At 34.4% G+C, this 14,927-nt stretch overlaps 1 protein-coding gene across 2 annotated transcripts in view; it reads left to right on the top strand.

Annotated features, from left to right (window-relative positions):
- CUL5 (cullin 5) overlaps positions 1-10,535 on the top strand; it is a 96,492-nt gene extending 85,957 nt beyond the window's left edge. For both annotated transcript variants that reach the window (XM_082843965.1, XM_082843966.1), the window contains 6 exons: positions 178-301; positions 600-775; positions 1,342-1,503; positions 2,263-2,381; positions 3,006-3,129; positions 6,996-10,535. In XM_082843965.1, the coding sequence (XP_082700091.1) occupies positions 178-301; positions 600-775; positions 1,342-1,503; positions 2,263-2,381; positions 3,006-3,129; positions 6,996-7,190 (900 nt within the window). In that variant the 3' untranslated portion in view covers positions 7,191-10,535. The remainder of the gene's footprint in view (positions 1-177; positions 302-599; positions 776-1,341; positions 1,504-2,262; positions 2,382-3,005; positions 3,130-6,995) is intronic.
- Positions 10,536-14,927: the final 4,392 nt, after the last annotated feature.

Below are 14,927 nucleotides of genomic sequence, written 5' to 3'. Positions count from 1 at the left end.
GTTTAGGTTCTAAGAATCAAATTTAATAGGTATTAGATTATAAACATTCTATAAATATAAGAGAGAAGAAGAATTTTGTATTAAAGCATCTAAAACTTAGTTTTCCATTAAAATTTTTCCTAATAGTATATCAGATTATTTATTATTTATTACTTCTTCTGTCTTTGGTTTTCATAGGAAGTTGGTATGCCAGCAGATTATGTAAACAAGCTTGCTAGAATGTTTCAGGACATTAAAGTATCTGAAGATTTGAACCAAGCTTTTAAGGAAATGCACAAAAATAATAAATTGGCTTTACCAGGTATTATTTTATAATTACATACATTTTTTAAAACATTTTACAAAAGAATATCTTTGTTTTCTAGTAAATTAAAAATAAAACTAAGCAGTAATAGAGACAAAGATGTTAAAAAGTCCACATTCCTTGAAAATATCCTACAAAGCAGAATTTAGATTTACTAACTCTTATTTTGAAACAGAAAGACACTTTTAACAAAATCTTTAGAGTCTTATTTTTCACCAAAGCTTATCCTCTGTGTATGTATTTTACCCATTGTCAAGATTATTTGCTTTATATTTTCTGATATACTTTCCTATAGCTGATTCAGTTAATATAAAAATTCTGAATGCTGGTGCTTGGTCAAGAAGCTCTGAAAAAGTCTTTGTCTCACTTCCTACTGAACTGGAGGATTTGATACCCGAAGTAGAAGAATTCTACAAAAAAAACCATAGTGGTAGAAAATTACATTGGCATCATCTCATGTCAAATGGAATTGTAAGTAGATGGTGTGTTAGTTCAGATATTGGTTTGGCTGAAAGTAGCAGGACTCCAAATAAGACTTGTTTAAACAAGATAGATCTTTCCTTCTCTCACAAGTGAAAGTTTGAGCGGGTATAGTAGATCTGTTCCATGAAGTTGTTAGGGACATAGACTTCTGGTTACAGCACCATCCTTAAGGTATTCCCTTGCCTGCAGAATCCAGTATGATCCTCTCACTATGTCTGTCTTCCAGCCCAACAGGAAGGGAAAGATGTGAGGGTATAGCTTCCTTGAACGGCAACTTCTAGAAGTTTTCCCCATTATTTCCACTCAAATCTCATTGGCCAGAACTTAGTTACATGGCCACATTTTTGCTCAGGAAAGCTGGGAGGTGAGCCTTTATTCTGGACAGTCATTAAAGTCTGCTAAAATTTTTATTACCATGTAAGAAAGGAAGAATGGATATTGAAAGACAACTCGCAGTCTTTTTGTATATAATCTCATATAAGAGATATTATAGTAGATAGATGGTAATCATCATGAAGAGATTCTTATTTTTTTAACTATTTTATCTATTATAGATAACGTTTAAGAATGAAGTAGGTCAATATGATTTGGAGGTAACAACATTTCAGCTGGCTGTATTGTTTGCATGGAACCAAAGACCCAGAGAGAAAATCAGCTTTGAAAATCTAAAACTTGCAACTGAACTCCCTGATGCTGAGCTTAGAAGAACTTTATGGGTTGGTTTGTTTTTATGTTTTTTGTTTTTAACATTGCATCCTCTCACATAGCAGGAAACATGTGTTGGCTTGTGTTATAATAAATTTATGAATTCATAACACTCAAATGACTTTTAAGCAAGAAAAATACACTAGTGAGGTATTTATGGAAAAAAAAATTGAAAATAAGCAAGTTACTAAGACAGAGAATGTCAAGAGAGAGAGAAAGAAAGAGATTGAGTTGGTGTTTAAATTTTGCCTGTGAAGAGCATGACCAAAGATTTCATATTGAAAATGTGTTCAAAGTTTTTTATGATAACCAAAATTCTAAGAATAAGAAGACTTTGGTCCTTTTGAGGCCCTGTAAAATGTACTTATTAGCCTTCTCTTCAAAACTACATTTTACCCCCTACTCCATATGCCTGTTAAAAGTTCCAAAATAAATTATTACCTAGAGAGAAACAGCTGGTTTATAACCGGCAATGATGTTTGCTGTGGTCATATATGACCAATCCCTCTAGTTTGTCGTTGTTGTGTTTTTTTTCATTGTCTTATTGTAAAGAGAGCATTTATTGCTTCCTCATAACCAACTCTTTTCTCCTCATTCTCTTTCCTCATTATGCATTTACATTGTTATATTCATGGAAGTACCAAATAAAATTTTGAATTATGAATTTGTGCTCATAATTTTTTCTCACCTTTATTGGTCATGTTGTAAAATTGATCTTGGTATTCTATAGTGTTTATAGAAGCTAATTGTTTTCTCTTTATTCTTCATAGTCTTTAGTAGCTTTCCCAAAGCTCAAACGGCAAGTTTTATTGTATGAACCTCAAGTCAACTCACCCAAAGACTTTACAGAAGGTACCCTCTTCTCAGTGAACCAGGAGTTCAGTTTAATGTAAGGTTTATGTTGATTGATCTAAAATAAAAATACCTTGTTTGAATTTTAATATTTTATTTTTAGCAAAATAATTTTCCTTACATGATATTTAAAACATCTGTATGCTGTCATCACTTTAGATTTATGCCATTTAGTTGTTTATTAAACATATTAATGAACTAGAGATGTTTATTATTTCTTTACATATTTTTCATGGATACGTTTTGGTGTCTGACATACTATATTGCTTTTCATCTTTAAAGTAAACATCCTTTTGCACTCTAAAGCAGCTTTATCCACACGGAGTACTGTTTCCTTTAGATCCAATTAGAAGATAATGTTGAATTACAACCCACATATCTTCAATTATCTGATCACTTTCATGGCAATATAAATTATATTAACTTTGTTATTACAGGGAGCATAGTCACACTTATTAACAGAGCTTTTATCATGTTTGAGGGAAATCATAGGGTTCATTTTAATAAAGCTACATGTTGGTTATTTGTTATTTTTCCCTTAAACAGTGTTGGATATTAATTTTTAGACTATTTCTAAATATTTTCTCTTAGACATTGTTGCTATAATATGATGTTTAAAAAGCCTTTCACTGTAAAATATTTGATTTAATGTTTTTTATAGAAAAAATGCAAAAGTTCAGAAAAGGGGTAAAATCAACTTGATTGGACGCTTGCAGCTCACTACAGAAAGGATGAGAGAAGAAGAGAATGAAGGAATAGTTCAACTAAGAATACTGAGAACCCAGGTTTGTAATATTAAGACACAATGTCTAAATTTTGAAAAATGTTGTTTTTTTAATCTTCAAATCTTTTTTTAAAAATAAAGGAATGTAGGTACTCACACTTTTCGTGCAGAAGAGCTAATTTTCAATTTACTGAAATATAAAAATTGTATTAGTAACATTCTCTTAGTTGTGCAAAGAGATGTCTATATGAGTTGGTGGTCTCTGGTAGGTTCTGTTGGTTGGGCAGAAATCTTGGTTTTAGGTTATGCTTCTCTGACTGCATGTCAAAGAGAATAAATGTATATCAGCAACAAGTACGATTCTAGGATTGAGTATTTAAAATTTAATTTTAACACTTCTAATTCCATTGTAATGGGAAATTAGGGACACTTTAAAAAACGTATTTTAAAACTAGGATTATACCTTCTGAACATGATAAAGAATACCTATTGCAAACTAATGTATGACTGTTTTAACTTTAGAAATAGTCTTATTAAAACCAAGTAGTCCCACTTTTACTGTTTTCATTTAATATTGTTTGAAACTATTGGCCAATGCAGTCAAGCATGAAACAAAAAAGAAGAAAAGATTAAAATTTTTCATGTCTTGTAGATCATATAATATGATAAAGGAACAGAGAAAAGATAAATAAAAATCAAATACTTTTCTATTTAGCAATAAACAAATAAATAAATAAATTTAAGAAAATAAAAGAAGAAACCATAGAATTCACAGGCATTTCTTTAAAAAGCAGTGTGTTGGACCTGTATGAAGAGAGGGGCCTTCGCCTGAGAGATTCAAAAGGAGATTTGAATAAATAGAAAGATCATGTTCCTTTTTTTCTTACTAAATTTTTTAATTGAGGTATAACTTACATATAATAGAATACATATTTCATAGTTTTCAGATTGTTTTGCTAAATGTGTATACCTGTGTGACCATCACCTCAATTAAGATACAGAACATTTCTATCACTCCAGTAATTTCTCCATGTCTCCATTCAGCCAGTCTCCCCCTTCAACCCACCTGATTCCTATCACCATTGCTTTGTTTTGCCTGTTCTTGGTCTTCATATACATGGAATCAGACAGTGTACTCTTTGTATCTGGCTTCTTTTTAACATGAAATACCATTTGTTGTTGTTGTTTTTTTTTGGCTGCTTTGAGTCTTCGTTGCTGCGTGCGGTCTTTCTCTAGTTGCGGAGAGCAGGGGCTACTCTTTGTTGCAGGGCGCAGGCTCTCATTGTGGTGGCTTCTCTTGTTGTGGAGCACAGGCTTTAGGCACACAGGCTTCAGTAGCTGCAGCACACGGGCTCAGTAGTTGCGGCACATGGGTCCTAGAGCACACGAGCTTCAGTAGTTGTGGCACATGGGCTCAGTAGCTGTGGCTCACAGGCTCTAGAGCGCAGGCTCAGTAGTTGTGGTGCACAGTCTTAGTTGCTCTGTGGCATGTGGGATCTTCCCGGACCAGGGATCGAACCTGTGTCCCCTGCATTGGCAGATGGATTCTTAACCAGTGTGCCACAAGGGAAGTCCGAAATACCATATTTTTAAATGATAAGGCTGAATAACTTCCCATACTAGTAACAAGTCTACTGAATTTCATATAAAAATTCAACTAGGAATATTTTTGGAATTTTAAAAATTGATTCTCAGTTTTATCAGAAAGAACAAATAGATGAGAGTAATTGAGAACCTTAAAAAAATAAGGTGTTAATGGTAGTGGAACTTGCCTTGCCAAATATTAAAACTTATTAAAATATCTACAAAAATAAAATAGCATAACATACAGATTAATAGAAGAAAATAGCTCAGAATTAAACCTCCTATATAAGTGTAGATGAACTTTGCAATAAAGGAAATCATTTCCATGGCCCATGAAAAGAGAATGTATTATTCAATAAGAGATTTTGGAAAATTTTACTTCTGGGAGGAAAAAGCATGATATAGTCTTAGTTTATGGCTACACCAGGATAAATACAGATGGATTAGAGTTGAGATATGAAGTGGAATGGGCAGGTATAGTCATACTATAAGATGTGCAAAGAAAATGAAGTTTTTTTGTTTTATCTAAAACTGATTCATAATAATGCTCAATCTGCTAATCCAAGCTATCCCTTTAGGTAATGCTCAGACTTATTTCTCCCTGATTCTACTCCACCCATCCTTGTTCTTTGCTGTTTTCACAGATGGCATCTGCATGTATTGAGGTTGAGAGAAATTCACTTGACTTCATAGTGACAGTGAAGGGATTGTCCTATCTATACAGTTGTAACAGTGTTCTAGGTTTTTGGTCTTGTCAGCTCTAGAGTGCTTTATCTGTCAGCTCTAGAGTGCTTTATCTGTCACCTATGGGAATTTGACTTTCTATTGCTATCTATTGCTGATGTCTGTAGCAGATGAACTATGGTTTATTCTTTTTCCAGTTGGTAAGGACCACGTGGCCTCTTTCCTGTTCTGGCTGCCTGTCCTCTGCTCTTACTGAGCTCTTGAGCCCTCTGAGCCTCTGCTACATCTTCTTTGTGGCCCTTGGCCTACATGGCACACTGTTATCATCTGCTGTTACAGGATCACCCTCTCCTGACACTGAAGGCCCTGTGGCAGGTCCATTGGCTCTAAACTCTAATCATATGGGAACTCAGAGAAATTCAGGAGTGCAAATTACTTCCATCATATCATGCCACTTTTCAAGTGACCTCCAACCTATTAAATGGGACCAGGGCCAGAACCCCTCTGTTTTTCTCTTAACATCTCTAACACAGCCATCTTCACCTCTACCGAAGCTAGAATAGGAGAAATTGGAATATTTACAGTTGTTCCTCTCCTACTTACTGGTTTCTGTAATGTACAAGTGCCTGTAGGGGGACAGACTTTTTCCATCTTCTTTCTTTCTCTCTGGACCCTTGACATAAACCCCTGTGATCAAGAGCCTGGATCTGGACATACTGACATTGGGAGTAATTCACCTGACCTCCTAGTGGCAGTGTAGGAATCCTCATATCTGTACAGGGGAAGTTGAAGGTATACTTTTCTCACACTGAGTAGTGCCTGACTCCCAAGCCTATTGCCTTGTAGCCAAACTCCATTTTCAATGTTAAAAAGCAAATATTGATTCCTTTTTTTGTTTTCACATTTCTTTTATAATGAATTCTAACCTCCACTAAGGCAGATGAATGCCTTTTGTTGACTAAGCAGACACCTTGTACTGGAAAAGGCAAAAGAGAAAATATGTTGTAATTTTCTAATTTTCCTTATTAAAAATAATAATAATTAAAGAAATCATTAAGGAAGCTATTGATAAAATTGATTTAGATGAAAAGTGCTTACTCCTACAGAAAGTTAAACCATTTAATTGAGTCAGTACAAACTGAAGATACTTATAACAAGTACAGTTTATTATCTGATAAATTTATAAAGAATAAGAATTATTAATTTTTGAAACAGACAGCAACTGGCCTCTACTGCTATACAAAGAAGTAACTGTGAATACAAGGGAAAAAGTATGTGTAAGGGGTTTGTTGTATCTTAGTTGATAGTTGATTCTTAACACAATATCAGGTTATATACATATTGTGTTCACAGGTAAAATAAACTTTTTAAATGTACATAGTGTGGATATGAAGGAATGAAAGGAAATACACCAAAACCTTAGGTGTGATTTTCTTTTCATCAGAGAAGTTGTGGGTAATTTTGTTTTTCCTCATTTTTTAAAATCTCCATAATATGCAGATTTTATTTTTCAAAGTGAAAAAAAGATAACTGGTCTCAAGATTGATCTAGTGATTGCTAATCATTTGGATAGGTATTGGATAGAGGATAAAATACATTAAAAGTCATTTTTTGTTTTGTTTTACTTAAAATAATTTAATATTTTATTTTTTCTTTTAGGAAGCTATCATACAAATAATGAAGATGAGAAAGAAAATTAGTAATGCTCAGCTGCAGACTGAATTAGTAGAAATTTTGAAAAACATGTTCTTGCCACAAAAGAAAATGATAAAAGAGCAAATAGAATGGCTAATAGAGCACAAATACATCAGAAGAGATGAATCTGATATCAACACTTTCATATATATGGCATAATTTTGAATATCATGGACAGTATTAAGAACCAAAATTTTGGAGTGCTTGGGCAGAAAGTTCTTGCAGTTTGTGCTAGAGGAAGGTTTATTTGGACTTTGATTACATAAATATTAAAATCTCTGCCTTACCTAACAAAACAACTATATTTTGCCAATCACATTAGTTAGCATGGTGGCATTCCCTTCATGTTGCACACTCTGTTTTAACAGCATGCCGTTTTGTGGAGAAACTTGCATTCATGAAGAGCCCATAATGAACTTTTAAAAATCTGATTTATACCCACCGGAAGAAATACAGTTGGGAAGGGTGAAAGTGGGGTTCTTGTTGCTTTTTTTTTTTTTTTTTTTTCTTTTTTTCCTCTCTTACAAAAATGTACTTGCACAAGGAAGGATCTTCAGATGTTTGTGTGCTGAAAAATGCTGTTACGTTTTGTTTTTAAAAATGCAATTAAAACTAGAAATAGCACTCTTGGTTTCTTTTGATCAAAAGAGTGAGCTGGTCTACACAACGTTGGGACAGGGCAGATATAGGTGAAAAGATAAGTTTATAATAGTATCAAATTATATGTTCAAACACTGCTTCAGTATAGCAGCTGGATTTTAGTGGTGACTTAAAAATGGTATTAAATTTTTCCAACTAAAAAATGTTGGCTTTCTTTAAGCAGGAGACTACTGTCTTAGTTGTTTATTGTTAAATGATGAAGAGTTTTTTAAATCTTACATGGCTAAGAGCTTGTTTTGAAAAAGTGAAGCTCATATTAATTATTATTTTAATTGTTTAAAAAAATGTATGGAGATAGGTTGGTCGATTGCAGAGTCAAAACAGCAAAATAAGCATTTTAAGTGTTTACTAAGACACTTAATATTTATATACTTAATATTTATTATGCCATATTCAAATTTATTAAAAACAAGACAGAAATCTCCTGCTTTAATATAATACAGTTATGTAACTGACCTCTTAATCTGTAGCATAGAAATATTTTGAAATTTTAAAGTCTCATGATTAGGGATTTATAACCTCAGGTTTCTGGAAAGGAAGACATTCTGTTTTAAAAAGTAATAATTAGGTATCAGTCACCTAGGAGGAAGAGAAAAACCACAACATAGACCTGAAAAGCATAAGCAAAATTGTTGCAATCTTAATATGAGCAGTAAACTTGCCAAATATATGTATATATATATTTATATATTTTAAAAATAAGCATTTAAAAAATGTTCAGAAGGCAACACTTACCTTGTTCCTTTTGGTCAATCCAAAGTAGCAACTTACTAGTTGCTGGCAACTGAATACCCAGAGTAATGGAGATTTTAGGACTTGAGGACATGAACAACTTAAAAGAGAAAAAATTACTCCCCTTTGGAAAAGAATGGCTCAACATGGATTTTATTCATTGTGGTGCACATTTCAAATTTTCTTGCAAATTATTTTATATTTTATTTGATATTAAGTAATATTTTAAATTATTTTGATGATAGTAGGAAATGGAGTGCCAGAGTGTTGAAAGGCATACAGTATTATTACAGAGTGCTTTCAAGAGCATTTCATGGAATCTGTCCCCAATCCCAAGAGACTTTGTGAGCTGCCTGCTGAAAGGAAGGACAGCAAATTTAAAACATTTTTAAGGTTTTGCTGGCTATAGTCAAAGGCCTATTCTGAAACTCATAAGAAATTGGAATTTTGTTTCTAATTTAAAATCTTACATTTGAGCTCTAAGGTACCATATGTCAGTTATTAGACCAAGCATATTGTGAAGATTAAACTAAATTAGCACTCACTGTTTTCTCTAATTAGATGACTGTTAACAATGGATAAATTCAAAATTTTTAAAATTGATAATTTGGTAATAATTGTGGCCCTTATGTTTAATAAATAGTTTGGTATTGACATATTTGCTTATCTGATAAAGGAGCGCCAAAGGAGGAAGCAATGGAAAGAAAAATTACAGGCCATTTCTTAAAGTTTAAGATTTGTTGTTGTTTTAAACCAGAATAGTTCTCAGAACTTTTTTTGGAATTTCTATTCTTTTTTTAGTCATTTAAGAATGAGAGCCATGATGTTTTGATTTACAAAGGCAAATTTAATGCAAAAGTGGGTAACTCTAAATCCATAGCAAAGTTTTCTAATAATTTTATAAATTTTTAAATTGCTAATTATGTCCTAATTGTATTTTGGGGAATAGAACAGCAACAAATACTGTAGACTTACAGTTTTCATCATTTTGTTCATTATGTATACAAAAGTATATCTGACTACTTTTTGGTGTTTATGAAAACCGTTTAGTTGTCAAGGTGCCTATACCATTGTTGAATTTTCTTTAAATATATTTTGACAACAGATTTGCTAATTAAAAAAAAAAAAGGGATCTGGAAAAAAAACTACCAGCAATTTGCTAAAGATACAGAATCACAGTTAGTATCCTTTATTACTAAGTCCCTTTTCTCTAATGTGCACTTAAAATTAGTGCTATCTGAGCAGGGATGAACTCTGATATAGTTAAGGGGAAAAATATATACATATATGTGCATATATTTTTTTCTTGAGCAATATGGCAATAGGACACTTCAGAGGTTAAGATTTGAACATTCATCTTCTAATATAAAGGTGGAGCCATCTTGAAAATGTTAACCTTTATTGCCATCTCATTGCCAGAGTAAGTAGATATGAAACAAAACTTACAAAGTGAAAATACAGAACAATTTTAATGCTTACAATGAGTTAAATATTTAGAGTATTACTGTTCTAATGATTTAATGAGTATCCTGAAATAAATTCTGAAGTCTTCCAATTTTTACATTTATTGGAGGGGTCCCTGCATTCTGGCAAACTTTATTTAAGTCTCTTTCTCTTATTTTGTGCATAAATGTTAAAATTTCCAAAAATGAAATGTTAGCTTTCTTATTTTTACCTTTTATTAAATTTAATACAAACTATGACCGGAGTAGTTTAAAAGTATTTTGTATTATTTGCAGTAGGATGTCATTGGCCCTGCTCAAAGGGCAAATTTTAAAAATTCAATTTGGGTGAAAGTTTTGCTAGTTTTCCAGAAAGATTTGCTATCTTAAACTCAAGCTTGTTTTTTCTATTTTCATGTAAATGACTGGGATGCTATCTTATAAACTCTTCCAATGTCATGTTTGTGAAATAAACATTACAATGAGAGCTTTCCTGTCATCTACACTATATATGTTGTCTGGAGTGTTGAACAAATTTGAGTTCCTAAGTTGTAATCTATCCTCGTATATACAATTTTGAATGTGTGCCACTACATACTGAGATGATAATGCTGTACAATTTTAAATGGTAGCAGTTTCTGTATGCAGTAGGCTGAAATATTTTGATGAACTGCTTAATTTTTGGATTTTATTTTTTAAGTTGTATAATTTATTTTCTTGCAAAATAAAAATGTAATATAAAAGCTTTCACCTATCAAGAAAATGTTGATGTTCTACTGTAAAATAGTTTCTAAGTTTAGTTAAAATTTTTATAATAGGTATATTTATATATTTAATTGTGAAATAGTAAATCTTAGCCAGGCTTAGGAATCAGAAATATGAAAAGTAACCCACTTATTTCTTTTAAATTTCAAAATCTAGTTCAAAATGAAAGCTAACAGGAATGTAGCTTTTCCATTGATGATGGCATAGGGCTATCATGCCTGGAAGAGGTCAAAATTTCAAACCTGAAAGTGATTAATGCATTCATTCATCCGTTTAGATAGGTCATGTCATAACCAAAATTTAAATTTTATATCAGACAAAAGTAAAAAATATATCACAAATTATTTCATGTTTTGTATAGTTTTGGAAGTTTGTGAATATTTAAATTTCAAAGCTAGAGATAGTTGTAATAAGGTTATGAAGATGGACTGTGTCTTAGTCTTGGTGGTTGTAACAAAGTACCATAGACTGCATGACTTATAAACCAACAGAAATTTATTTCTCATAGTTCTGCAGGCTCAAAGTCTGAGATCAGAGTGCCAGCATGGTTGGTTCTGGTGAGGAACCTCTTTCAGGTTGCTGCTGACTTCTGTGTCCTCACATGGCAGAAAGAGGGTTTAGAGAGCTCTGGGTCTCCTTTATAAAGGCACTAATCCCATTCACAAGGGCTCCACTCTCATGACCTAATTACCTCCCAAAGTAAATGCCCCACCTACCAATAACGTCACATTGGGGATTAGGTTTCAACATAGGATTTTTGGAGAGAGACAGACATTCAGTCTTTAGCACTTCATAATGACCCTAAAATCAACCTTGGACTTTCTGGGATTTGGAGGTGGGGGGAAATTGACTTGGAAATGAAGGTAGAGAAAAGTGTGGCCTCAGTTTAAGATTCCCCAGAACGTAGAAACAGGTTAGGCATAGAAACAGGCAGAAGCTTCTGGGCCCCTTACTTGCCCATGTCTCCCAAGGCACTGGGAGGGACCCTAAGAGTTTTGTATTTGTGATTTATATTATTTTTCTCAAAGAGAATCCCCTAAATATCCAAGGTTGAATCCAGTCCTGCTAAAACTGAATGCAAAAAGAAACGTGTCTGGCACACAGAAGGCATTCAAGTGTGGATTGAATGAATGAGGTGTGTGTGCCTGAGAACAGAGTAGAGTTTAATACTTTGTTTTAAATGGGGAGAGTTTATTTTCTAATTGCCTATTCTAGACTGTAAAATCAAATACGGACTTTGCATGTCACTAAACTTCTATTTTAACCAATGGACAGTCTGGAACAGGGGTCTTAGACTGTTGAGGAGTTACAGACTTATGAGCGTCTGATTAAAGAAAAAGACATGCATATAAAGATACGGACAATTCTGTTTATAAATTTTAAGTATTCCAACACTCAAGATTAAAAATCTTTGATAATGAGATTCCACAGTGAGTAAAGAGAGTAAGTAGCAGCCTGCTCTCTGAATTGGTAACAGCTTAATGTCACAAGTGCTGATTCAAACTTAGATCTATACTAGTTGTTGTCTGTTTTTATCTAAAGAATGACAGGAGACTTCCCTGGGTGTTATTGGGGTTTGCTATTTTCATTAATGATAAATGCAGTATTTTATTATTGTGGTTGCTGAAGCAGACTGATACTACTTAGATGTTTCTTTGACACTGGTTGATGGTTGAAGGGTAGCAGTGGGAACCAGGAAGGCAGAGAGGAAAGAGCCAACTTTGCAACAAGCCAGGTTTGAAAATTAACACTCCTGTTAAGAGACCACAATTATCATACCTCTAAGAAGGGGTGGGGCTTGGGACTACCTTTACAAGGCCCTTTTCCTAGGGCTGCTAAGTGTGTAATTTTCTTGCCCCCTACTCTACCTTACCTCCTCCATTCTCAGCAGATGACCTTACTTTGGGAATATAAGCAGAGAAAATAAAATAAGGCTTTCAGGCATGCACTTTCATAACTTGCTTTCTCTACCTCTAAACTTTACCTCTAACAGTGCCCATTTTCATCTGCCTACCTATCTCAGAGGAAGGGCTGCCTCACTTCTTACTCGAGGCCAACTGTTTTTTTTATCTTTTCCTGAATTCCTTCTGCTTCTGTGTTTTGCTCCAGAATACCTACATTTCCTGTATCTTCCAAACATCTTTTTATTAGTTATTTCCTCTTTAGCCTCCAACAGGGGTTCTCAAAGTTTTGGTCCACAGACCAGCAGCATTATCATCACTCAAGAACTTGTTGGAAATGCAAGTTTTTGAGCTCCACCCCAGACCTACTGATTCAGAAAGTCTCTGTGGGGGGGCGGTGTCTCAGCGATCTGAATTTTAATAAGCCTTCCAGGTGATGCTGATGCACTAAAGTTTGAGAACCACTGTCTTACAAACATTCAAGTATCCGCCATCCTTAAAAAAAATGCCTTCCCCTACCTTGGTCAAGTTATGACCCTTGTTTTCCTCCTTTCTCCATTTTCTGCTAAACATCTTGAAAGAATAGTCCACAATCTGTCTCTATTTCTTCTACTTAGTACTCATTGGCTTATGTCCTCACTGGTCCTCTTGCCAAGGTCATCAGTGACCTCCTATTGCTTAATCAGAAGCTCATTTTCAATCTTCCTCTAACTTGACCTCCTTACAGCATTTGCACCTTGAACACTCCTGGTTATTGAATTTTGTTCATCTCTTGACTTCAAAGATACCATTCTTTCCTGGTCCCACATTTATCTCTCAGTTTTCTCAGTCTCATTCTCTGGCTCTTCCTCTGCCTGCACATCCCAGAATTTCATCTCCATTTCTACTCTTGCTGAGCTACATACTCTTCCTGGGTAATTTTATCTACCTCTGTGGCTTCAACCACCGTCTGCATGTTGATGCTTCAGACTGTGCAACTGCTTGCAAGATCGACATGTATTTCCAGGTATTTCTTGAACATCTCATCATCCATCACAGACTTGCTCCACTTAATAACTATCTCCATCTTCCAGGTTAGCAACCTTCATTTGACTGTCTATTGACCCCCTCCCCACACCACATTATTGATTCTAGTTATGTATTATCTCTAGAATCTGACCTTTGTTCGCCTTTACTTCTGTGTTCACTGAATGAATAAGAACATTTCATAGTATGCTTATACTAGGTGAAGTAGGTAGGGACTAGCTGTTGGGTTGCTTCTTAGCCTACGTTTGGAAGTAGACTAAATGTACTGAGTGATAAGTAGTGGTCAGTAAGATTATGTTTGCTTTAAATCTGTGGCATTTCTGGACCACTGGCCTAGCTCTAATTTTTCTCTTAATTGAGCTCATACCTCAATGTCTGAGGCCTAAGACAGCAGCAGATGTAAATTGGGTCATTCCTTTTAGCCTGTGGCTGAGGAGCCACTCCAAATCTAAAACATAAAAGCAGGAAAAGGACTTTCATCATTTAAAAAATTTCCCACATTTTTTAGTGCAGTTCCTTGCTCAGTTAGGGGCCCACTACTTGTAAAATTGAATTGAAAGGCTTGGGAGCCACTGTTGAGCAGACCTCCTAAAGGTGGAGGAACATGTAACAAGCCCAAAAGTCATTCTTGGGACAAGTAGGACTTCTGTCTTACACTTACTAAGAACTTCCTAAAATATCTTCTTTTGTATCTTTTTGTTCTAAACCCCAAGATAAATCATATGAAAGTTATTTTTAGGAACTCTCGTCTGTTGCGCCATCTTCCTATTGTAATCATTTTCTTGTTGAATACCTGTTGTCAAATGACAAAAATAGGACAATTTAATAACGAGTTTGATATCCGTTATTCAAGGGAAAACTTGTACTCCCCATGGATTTGGGGGAGTACAGTGCCTCACAAGCAGCGGAGTACTCTTCCTGAGGGATTTGGGGCAAGAGCGAGTTTTATAGACCTTTAGAAGTGGCAAAGTGGAAACAGCATGATTGGCTTGGAGGTCAAGGATTTCCTTATAAGGCTAGCAGGTCAATCAGGGAATAAGGAAAGAGTATTTGGCTTAGTTAATTGTCTGAGTTTGCATATCTGACCTTACTTAGAACAAAGAAGTTATTACAAATTCTTGGCAGTTGGGGCTTGGCTGGTTTGATATACTCTATTTCTGCTCAAGTGAAGCATTTACAGGGACATGAAAATTATCTAAGTTTCAGTTTGCTGACATGGCACCCTAGGCAGGAGGAGCTTCACCCTGGGCTTGGAAAATTATTTCAACAATGGGGTACAAACATTTCTAGATATCTGCTAAAGAAGCTCTTGACACTGTCCTTCCCAGGATTTCAAGAAAGGAGATGTTTTGTGGGGTATATAATTAGGA

This window comes from Leucopleurus acutus (assembly GCF_964270905.1).
Source record: "Leucopleurus acutus genome assembly, chromosome: 8".
Classification (NCBI taxonomy): domain Eukaryota; kingdom Metazoa; phylum Chordata; class Mammalia; order Artiodactyla; family Delphinidae; genus Leucopleurus; species Leucopleurus acutus.
Note: the sequence above shows the minus strand (reverse complement) of the source record. Positions and strands in the feature narration are given on the sequence as shown.